The sequence below is a fragment of the Pygocentrus nattereri genome, chromosome 13 (assembly GCF_015220715.1).
Source record: "Pygocentrus nattereri isolate fPygNat1 chromosome 13, fPygNat1.pri, whole genome shotgun sequence".
NCBI lineage: Eukaryota > Metazoa > Chordata > Actinopteri > Characiformes > Serrasalmidae > Pygocentrus > Pygocentrus nattereri.
Window position 1 is genome coordinate 42,214,842 of NC_051223.1, and position 10,195 is coordinate 42,225,036.

Sequence of the window (10,195 nt, forward strand, 5' to 3'; positions counted from 1 at the left end):
TAACCAAAGCACAGTATTCATAAGGCCTGTGCAAATTCATCTTCTCACTGAAATGGGTTAGACCAGGTGAATATTCAGCTTTAAATGAAGCCACGCCTACAGGCTATAATTATGCACATAGGCCAAGATTATCAGGCAAGGGAGGTGGAGTCTGTGTAATATACCAAAATACTCTCCATATTAGTCAGAAACAATGTGACACCCTCACTTTCTTTGAGGTCCTTTCCATTCACGTTACAAATCCGGTCACAAAAAAGACGTTTTCATTATTTAACATTTACAGGCCACCAGGGGGCGACTCTGAATTTATAAAAAAAATTTAGTGACTTCGCTGCAAACCTGGCTGTGTGTAATGATAAAGTAATAATTGTAGGATATTTTAATATTCACTTTGAGAAGGTAGACGACCCATTAAAAAGGGCATTTACCTCAATCCTAGACTCTGTTGGTTTTACCCAAAATGCAGCAGGGCCTACACACGACTGTAGTCATACGTTAGATTTAGTTTTGACACGAGGTCTTAACATAGACAAGCTTAATATCCTCCCGCAAACCACAGCGATCTCCGACCATTACTTAATTTCATATGAGCTACGACTGAGCCATAATATATATACGTCCCCTCATTATTCAATAAAGCGCTCAATAAAACCATCTACCACCCCACAATTTATAGAAAATCTCCCAGAGTTATCAACCCCAGTCTCCACTGCATCAGACCCAATGGAACTAGATTTACTAACCGATTATTTAGAAAATACCTTACGATCCACTTTAGAAAATGTGGCCCCACTTAAAATAAAAAGAATAAGGCAGAAAAAGCCCCGTGGTACAACGATAAAACCCGGACCTTAAAACAAACAGCTCGGAAATTAGAGCGGAAACGGCGTCAAACCAAGCTGGAAGTGTTCCGCTCTGCCTGGAAGGACGGCCTTATAGAGGATAGAAATGCCCTCACTGAAGCTCGCTCAGCATATCTGGCCTCGCTGATCGAGAATAATAAGTAGAATCCTAGAGTTCTGTTTAATGTGATTTCCCAAATCACACAAAATCAGGCAGGTAACGAACCAGAAATCCCAGCAACTCTCACCAGTGAAGTTTTTATGGACTTTAATAACAAAATTGAAAATATTAGACGACAAATTCAACCCACAGTATCAAATTCAAGTCCAGCTTGGCTGATATAGAACAAAACACAGCTGTAGAAAAGAGCCTGGAAACCTTTTACCCCCTCCCACAGCTGGAGCTAGAGAAGATTATCTCTTCTTCAAATTGCACAACCTGCACACTCGATGCAATTCCATCAAAATTACTCAAAGAAGTCCTGCCAGTTATTATAAACCCTATCTCAACTATAGTAAACTCGTCCCTTAGTCTGGGCCATGTACCCAAAGCTTTTAAACTTGCTGTTATCAAACCTCTGATCAAGAAACCAAATCTTGATGTCACCGTTTTGTCCAATTACAGGCCTGTTTCTAACTTACCGTTTATATCAAAGATCTTAGAAGAAGCTGTGGCCCAACAACTTAGTTCATATCTACACAAGAACCATATATATGAAAAATTTCAGTCTGGATTCAGGCCACACCACAGCACTGAGACGCTCTAGTTAAGATAACTAATGATCTTCTTCTTGCCTCTGATCAAGGCTACATATCTCTCTTAGTGCTACTTGACCTCAGCGCAGCTTTCGATACAATAGACCACAATATTCTCCTAGAAAGGCTAGAAAACATGGTTGGAGTCACAGGGACGGCCCTATCATGGTTCAGATCTTACCTATCAGAACATTATCAGGTCGTTAGGGTAAACAATTTATCTTCCAATTATTCAAAAGTGAGATTTGGAGTTCCGCAGAGCTCTATATTAGGACCATTACTATTTACACTATACATATTACCGTTAGAGGCGGCACGGTGGCATGGTGGGTAGCGCTGTCGCCTCACAGCAAGGAGGGCCTGGGTTCGATTCCCCGGCTGGGCGACCAGGGTCCTCTCTGTGTGTGGAGTTTGCATGTTCTCCCCTCTGAGTGGGTTTCCTCCGTGTTCTCCGGTTTCCTCCCGCAGTCCAAAGACATGCAGCCAGGTCGATTGCACATGCTAAATTGCCCCTAGGTGTGAGTGACTGTCTGTGTCTGCCCTGCGATGGACTGGCGACCTGTCCAGGGTGTATCCTGCCTTCTGCCTGCAGACTACTGGGATGGGCTCTAGCACCGTGACCCTGACGGAGAAGCGGCTTAGAAAATGGATGGATGGATGGATGTTACCGTTAGGCTCAGTTATAAGTAACCATGGCGTAAACTTTCATTGTTATGCAGACGATACTCAACTGTACAGATCAGCCAAACCTGATGACCAATACAGGTTAAAGAAAATAGAGGACTGTGTAAAAGACGTGAAAGGCTGGATGTTACGCAACTTCCTCCTATTAAACAGTAACAAAACAGAGGTTCTCCTTCTGGGTCCAAAATTAGCAAGAAGTAAATCACCAGATTTAATCCTAAATCTCGCCGACTTTCCAGCCGCACCTGGATCAGCAGCTAAAAATCTCGGCGTTATAATAGATTCAGATTTATCATTCGATCAACACACAGGCGGCATCACTAGGACAGCTTTTCTACATCTTCACAACATCGCCAAGATCAGAAATGCCCTGTCCCTGCGTGATGCAGAAACACTAGTACACGCCTTTATTACTTCCAGGCTAGACTACTGTAACGCGCTACTGTCAGGATGCACGAGCAGGAATTTAAACAAACTCCAACTAGTCCAAAACGCCGCAGCCAGGGTCCTCACTAAAACTAGAACATCTGATCATATCAGTCCAGCGCTATCATCACTTCATTGGCTGCCTGTTAAATTCCGTATTGATTATAAATTCCTTTTATTGACTTATAAAGCCCTACATGGTCTTGCTCCTGAATACCTGCAAGACCTTATTTCTCATTATGAGCCATCACGACCACTCAGATCCCAGAGCGCTGGCTTATTAATAGTCCCCAGAATTCCTAAGGCTGCAGCTGGGGGAAGAGCTTTTTCTTATAAAGCCCCCAAACTCTGGAATGATCTTCCAGAAACTGTTCGGGACTCAGACACAGTCTCAGTCTTTAAGACTAGGCTGAAAACTCACTTGTTCAGTTTAGCTTTTGGTAGGTAATGTTCCTCCCTAGATAAAGGCAGCAGATCCAGGGGTCCATGGACACAGGGAATTATAGTAAACTGAGACGCTGGTGCTGTCGTCCCGCTGCTCACACGTGGTCACTCAGGTTTGTGGACGGTGGAGCGGAGGGATGCCAGACTGTCTCAGAGTGCTGCTGTGTCTGTGTGTCCTTCTGGTTCTCTCCTGTTAGTTAAGCTGTCATAGTCAGATCTGCCGGAGTCGTTAGCCACACTCTGGAAATGTTCACATTCCCTGTTTATGTACAAACGGATAGAATAAAACTAATTCCCTCTCCCTGCCTTTTTTCCGAGTATACAATCGGCCACATATCCGGCCAGACACTGAAGGACGACTGACTGTCGAGCCCTCCTGCTACCCACTTCAGACCAGCTGCCCATGCCCCAGCTACTGCCACCTGCCCTGGAGTAGCTCCCCACTGATGTTTTCATAGACTCCTAGTTATTCCTACTACTAATACTACTGCTATTAATATTAGTAGTATAATAACTCTGTAGGTAGTCTGACCAGAGGAGGACGGGTCCCCCCTGGTGAGCCTTGGTTCCTCCCAAGGTTTCTTCCTCAGCTCTGAGGGAGGTTCTCCTTGCCACTGTTGCCCCTGGCTTGCTCACCTGGGGGTTTTACATTCTTGTTAAAACTTTGTCTTTTCTGGAATTCTGTGAAGCTGCTTTGTGACAACATTCATAAATTTGATTTGATTTGATCTTGTTCTTGTTTGAGTCCAAATCCCACCAGGATGATCAACATTTGGTGGTGGTGGGGAGATTTGATTACTGTCCATCAGGAAAAATGCTGTTTTATCACCAAATGCTGCATTTATTTCTTCATAACAGTAAAAAAAAGATGATGGGGTTGGGCTGGTTAGAGCACAGAAGCTTTCCCACATACTGGGAACACACAGTAATGTGTAATATCAGAGTAATATTGGTATCAGCAAACTTTAAAGTAGCTTTAAAGTTCCCACATCTTGAACTCTTCTTGAATCATGTTTTCCCCACGAGATCCACTCATAACATCCATGTGGTTTTATACTTCATAATTCATTTTTATATGACCTAATTTCTATATATTTTTCCACCCTCGCTTTATTCCTTACAGCTTTTGTTGCTGTATAATTAAGACTGATATGTGTAAATGAGCCATGTTTTGATTGGCTGCCTCGTTCAAAAAGCAGTCCAGTGTGTGTGTGTGTGTCCAGTCTGCACTCAGTTTGGCTGCTGTTCTACAGTAGGTTTGTGTTAGTTTAGTGCTGTTTGTATTGTACTAGTGATTTGCTTTGTTTTAACCTTCATTTGCTTAACAGGACATTTTCCATTGTTGACCAACTTCATGTGGTAGCACAGTTTGACTGGGCCATTAACTGGGACACTTTGACTGGGCCCAGGGCTGGGAGATTCTTCCTCGTAAGTGGTAGCAAAGTTTGACTGGGCCAAAGGCTGGGAGATCCTTCACCATGAGTGGTAGCAGAGTTTGACTGGGCCAAGGGCTGGAAGATTCTTTGCTGTAAGTGTTAGCAGAGTTTGACTGGGCCAAAGGCTGGAAGATTCAAGATTATTAAAGCCATGTTAATGGTATCAGTATCAATATAAAAAATGGATGCTACCCTGCCCTATACACAGACACCAGCACAGTAATGTTTACATACTTATACAAAGAAACGTGGAAACATCACACACACATATTCATCAGGACCCAACTTTCTGCTAAAATCAGTGGGTTGGTATTAGTGTTAATGAGACAGTCCAAGGTAGATCTTAGGTTCTTATCCAGAGCAACTTACAATTTGATTATTTTACACAGGAAGGTGAAGGGTTAGGGTTAGGAGTCTTGCCCAAGGACTCTTATTGGTATAGTGTAGGGTGCTTACCCAGATGGGGATTGAATCCCAGTTTACAGTCTGGAAGGGGAAGGTCTTAACCATTGCATTATACAAACCACCAGCATGTCAACAGTGCACTACTTTTTTGTTAATCAAGGTTCAAAATGGTCTTAAAGTTCAATGTTAAACCTTAAAAGAGTGTTAAAAGGCGCATTTCATGAAAAATTGAATAACTCAATTTTTAAACATTTGTCTTTTCTAATCTTTAACCCTTGTGTGGTGTTGGTGTGTTACTCAGTGGTCTGCTGGACCACATGATTGTTTTTCTAAATCAATACAGCCAAAACAATTTATGTAAAAATACCAGATGTTTAGAATATTTCAGGTGTCCAGCATAGCAGATGTAGCCCAGCACCACATGTGTAATGTAAAGGTGTGGGGGGTGAACAGAGTGAAGCTCTGAAAATGGGTTATTTTATATGATCTACAAAGAAAATGTGCAAAGACCAAGAATCTGAGGCTGAAATAATAATAAACCACATCACTTTCTCTTTTAGTGAACACTGAAAATGGGTCCCACAGACCTGAACACCACACAGGGGTTAAGTGTCTAAAAACAACCACTGACTCTCCAGTCTAGAGTACCCACATATGGAAACTACACTGCAGGTTCCCTGAATTTAAAAGTAAATGTTTTTGTGATGCTAAGAACTTTTTTACATTTAAACAATTGAAGTTTATCCCAAACTATTATATTGAAACAGCTTGTTTAATTGCAAGAGATGAATAAAGTTTAGAGAATTGTGATGTAAAATGACCATTTTTGCCATATCAAACCAAACAAACATTGGAACCTCAGAGGAGAAGATGAGATAGAAGAGAAGCCCTTTAAAGGATTTCACTTTCTCTGAGAAAATGGGTCCATTTTTAACTTTTCAGAACTTTTAACTTAAGCATAGCCTGCAGTCAAAACAGGATGCATGGAGTCAAAGTAACTAGACAGAACATAAATGCAATGGAATTATATAGATATATATATATTAGATATATATATTAGATATAATGTTGTAGCCCAGTAACTATTTAGTACCATTTTGAGGGTAATCTGAACCAATCAAACCAATTCTTTGTGTACAAATGCTTTGATTGGACAAAAGAAATCAATTTAATGACCATAAGAACTGTGAACACATGAAAATGCTTGGATACTGCATCATTTTGTGTCTAGAAAGAGAAAAAAATAAAATGAGAGAAAAATTGCCCTAATTATCACTTCAATAATAAACACACATTTAGTAACTCTTAAAGTAGATTTAATTACTGTTTTTATTTTTCATTATAATAGAAATTGGCATTGAAAGCTGGATTTTAATTGTCATAAAACCAAACATGATTCATGTGGCATGATTCAACAGGTGGTATGTTTCAAAAGGATATCAGCCAAGAAAGATGGACAAATCCAAAAGGTCTGTACTGCATGAGTATTATGGTTGCTTATATAAGGAAAGTCTAAGATAAAAGCAATATGACAAAACCAAAGTTATTAAGGGCTTATAAATGTAATGATACAGGTGACTTTGTTCATAACTCAATGCAGGGGTGCTGTGAAGTCTAGTTTATTATAGAGGTTGTATAAAGGCAGGCCGGCAATGCTGCATCCTGGGTAATAGAGAGCAGACACATTTGCAGGCAAGGGGGGCATGAGGGGCATAGCCAGCAGAGTCCGTGAAGAAGAGGAGGATGAGGATGAAGCTTCGAGTTCAGCCGTCAGCTGCCTCTTCCATTTGTTTCTGCGGTTCTGAAACCACGTTTTGACCTGAGTCTCGGTCAGGTGGAGGCTGGATGCCAGGCACGCACGCTCAGAACTGCTCAGATAGCGCTTGGTGTCGAAAGCGCTCTCCAGCTGGAACACCTGGCTGCGGGAGAAGACGGTACGCGTTTTCTTTTTGGCCGGGCTGCACCTTTCTGCCTCTGCGCCTGAGCGTTTATGCACCGGGCTGATGGCGGGACCCTCCTGATCGCTGGTACCCAGGGGCATTCGCTGTTTTTCTTCTACTCCAGGTTGGATGGAATCTATGAAATACACATGAGTAGATTGTTGATTCATTTAACATAGGAAGGTATTTCCAGATACGCTGCCCAGATGACAGACTTTAATTTTAAGTTAGTAAGTGATACTTTTTTGATCCCACAACCGGGGAAATTCCACCTCCAGATTTAACCCGTCCGTGAAGTGAAACACCACATACACTCTAGTGAATACACACACTAGGGGGCAGTGAGCACACTTGCCCGGAGCGGTGGGCAGCCCTATCCACGGCGCCCGGGGAGCAGTTGGGGGTTAGGTGTCTTGCTCAAGGACACCTCAGTCATGAACTGTCGGCCCTGGGGATCGAACCGGCGACCTTCCGGTCACAGGGCCAGTTCCCTGACCTCCAGCCCACGACTGCCCCCAAAAATTTGTCATCAGGGGAGAGCGCGAACGCAGTCCCCCACTACCAGAAATTATGCAGTCGAGATTCCCGCATTTGGGGAATTCGCAAGGGTCAGCACCACCCAAGTGCAATGGTAGAGCCTCGCCCTGGGTGAACCACCTTTGTGATCATGGTATCGCCCCTGCCAGGTAAGTAAGTCATTTTAACCCCTTACCAAGCCTTGTGCCTGTCAGCAAGCCCAAAGTTTTATTACACACTTCTACACCCTCAGAAAGGCTCCTTTAGTTTGCATTGAAGTCCCTGTACTTAATAAAAAACAAGATTTAGTATGTAATAAACTGGAATGCCAAGGGGTTTGACAGCGCATTTGCACTGATCTTACATGTTGCGTAGGCCATTTATTCTGTATCAGAAAATTAATCATATTGAACATGATGCAACTGCAACTTCTGCATCAAGGGAGATTGTGTTATCCATTACGCCTTCCTTTATACTGTACCTCTTTATACCTACCTATAAGACCTTGTGTTGTCATCACAAGTTGTGCTCAGAGGTTCGAAGATGGGAGGCTCAATCCCCATCCAGGCTGTGGTGCCATGTAAGAATAAACACCCTAGGATACGTCTCCAAATGCTTTACTCACCTACCACTGTAACCCACTGTTAGAGTGTCTAAATGTAAGGTGTGCTGTACTGTGCTAATACTGAACTGAAATGACTATGAAGTTTCTTGGGTCAACACTGCACTATCATAATGCATAGGGTGTATGAATAAACAGTGCTGATTAGTTTGATGATGGCATGCTTTTTGTGGAAAAATGTTAAAATGCTACCATGTCAAATGAGCTCCTGCATCCAGATATGTGCACATGCAAACATGTCATATGACCTTGGAACTATTTTTGCTACTACAAGTAATAAAAGCAATAACAATACACAATGATAATAAAACTAAAATGATACATTAACAATTCATTGCATATTGTATTCTAGCACCGGAACACATAGCATGTACAGGCAGCAAAACAATGCCCAGCCCAGTGCAACCCCAACATGAAACACAGGGAGGACATGACATCCATGTCCTTGGCACAATGGCTTCTTGTTCCTAACAGGCAGCTGAACACCAGCATTATGGCAGTCCTGTCCACTAATGTGGCTGAACTCCTCACAGCTAACAGCATCAACTTTGGTGCTAGTGAGGGTGAAGACAGCGATAGCACTCCTTTCAGCCACCTTTCACTGTTATCCACTGTGTTGTCTGTGCCAGCAAGGATGCAGCTTGTGCGCTGCCTATGGCCCTTGGGTATACGTCCACTGACGCTGGTACTGCGTGTTCAGCTTTCCCTGAACTGACACCTTCGACAGCCACACTGCCAGGGAGCCCCAACAGTTTGCCATGGCTCCACAGCTAGCCCCCACAACTGGCTTCTCTCATCCCATCTCTAAGCCCAGCGTTTCTTTCCCTAGATTGAACACAGACCTGACCGTCACAAAGAACTCCCAGACAAATATGCATATATCCTGTAGAGCTGTGAACCAGAACTCATGCACTCTCAGGCCCCCCACCAGACCAGAAGCCAAATCCTACATCTTACATTGGCTCAGCCATACAGAAATTCATCACTTCTCAGTTGGCAGGGCTACCACTCTTAATGCCAGGGAAAAGCCACCTGGCTGACCACACCATCACCACCTGCCCAAAGCATCCCTTCAGGATTGTTATCAATGCCACTAGGTCATTATTGTTCTGGTAGCAGATCCACAAGTACCCATACTGCTTTTTTCTATAGTGCCAGACACAGCTGCATCACGGTGATGGACACCGTCTGGTCATAATGTCAGCCAATCACTTGCACCTGTACGAAGCATGAATGCCAGGTGACTCACAGTAGCATGGTAAGTGGATGCATACCAACTCTCTTTTGTCATCTCTCTCGTGCTGATTTCTTCAAACTCTGGTGGGCACACACAACTTCTGACACCAATGTAGTGTTAGCTCAGAAGAAGACATGGAAAATATAGTGTGTGTAAGAGAATGCTCTTTTACTTTGAACAGGCACTTCAACAGACCAGTTTCTTCTGCAGGGGTCTATGCCTCCTAACCCTAACCCTATTTTCTTTCTTCTTTTCTTTTCTCTCTGTAATACTGATTCTTCTGTAAAGCTGCTTTGTGACAACACCTGTTGTAAAAAGCGCTATATAAATAAATTTTGCTTGCTTGCATGCCATCTTTTTCCAGGCTAGAACCATGGCTTCAGACTTGGATCAGCACCCCCAAGTCTGAGTCCATGGTCTTAGCCTGGAAAAAGGATGGCATGCCCACTCCAGGTAAGGGGAAAGGACTTGCCCAAGGTGTAGGAGTTTAAGTATCTTGGGGTCTTGTTCACGAGTGATGGGAAGAGGGATCATGAGATCGGCTGCAGGCTGGGACAGGCGGCAGCAGTAATGCGGTCACTGTACCGGACTGTAGTGGTGAAGAGGAGCTGAGAAATAAGGCAAAGCTCTCTGTTTAACAGTCGGTCTACATCCGGACCCTCACCTGTGGTCATGAGCTGGGGGTAATGACCGAAAGAACGAGATCATGAACACAGGCAGCGGAAATGAGCCTCTTCTCAGGGTGGCAGGCTACACTCTACTGACAGGGTGAGGAGACGGCCATCCGGGAGGAGCTCGGAGTAGAGCCGCTACTCCTCCGCACTGAGAGGAGCCAGCTGAAGTGGTTCGGGCATCTGATCCGGATGCCCCCTGGACGCCTCCTGGTG

The 10,195-nt window shown here is 43.6% G+C and overlaps 1 protein-coding gene and 1 non-coding gene across 2 annotated transcripts in view; both read right to left on the reverse strand.

The window, feature by feature from the left end:
• Positions 1-6,292: 6,292 nt before the first annotated feature.
• LOC108412814 (homeobox protein HMX2-like) overlaps positions 6,293-10,195 on the reverse strand; it is a 5,854-nt gene continuing 1,951 nt past the window's right edge. Inside the window, exon 2 of the mRNA XM_017685027.2 lies at positions 6,293-7,069. Coding sequence (XP_017540516.1) covers positions 6,585-7,069 — 485 coding nt within the window. The 3' untranslated portion in view covers positions 6,293-6,584. The remainder of the gene's footprint in view (positions 7,070-10,195) is intronic.
• LOC119265054 lies at positions 7,464-7,627 on the reverse strand. Its single transcript, XR_005131375.1, has one exon. It is a non-coding gene; the product is annotated as a U1 spliceosomal RNA (small nuclear RNA).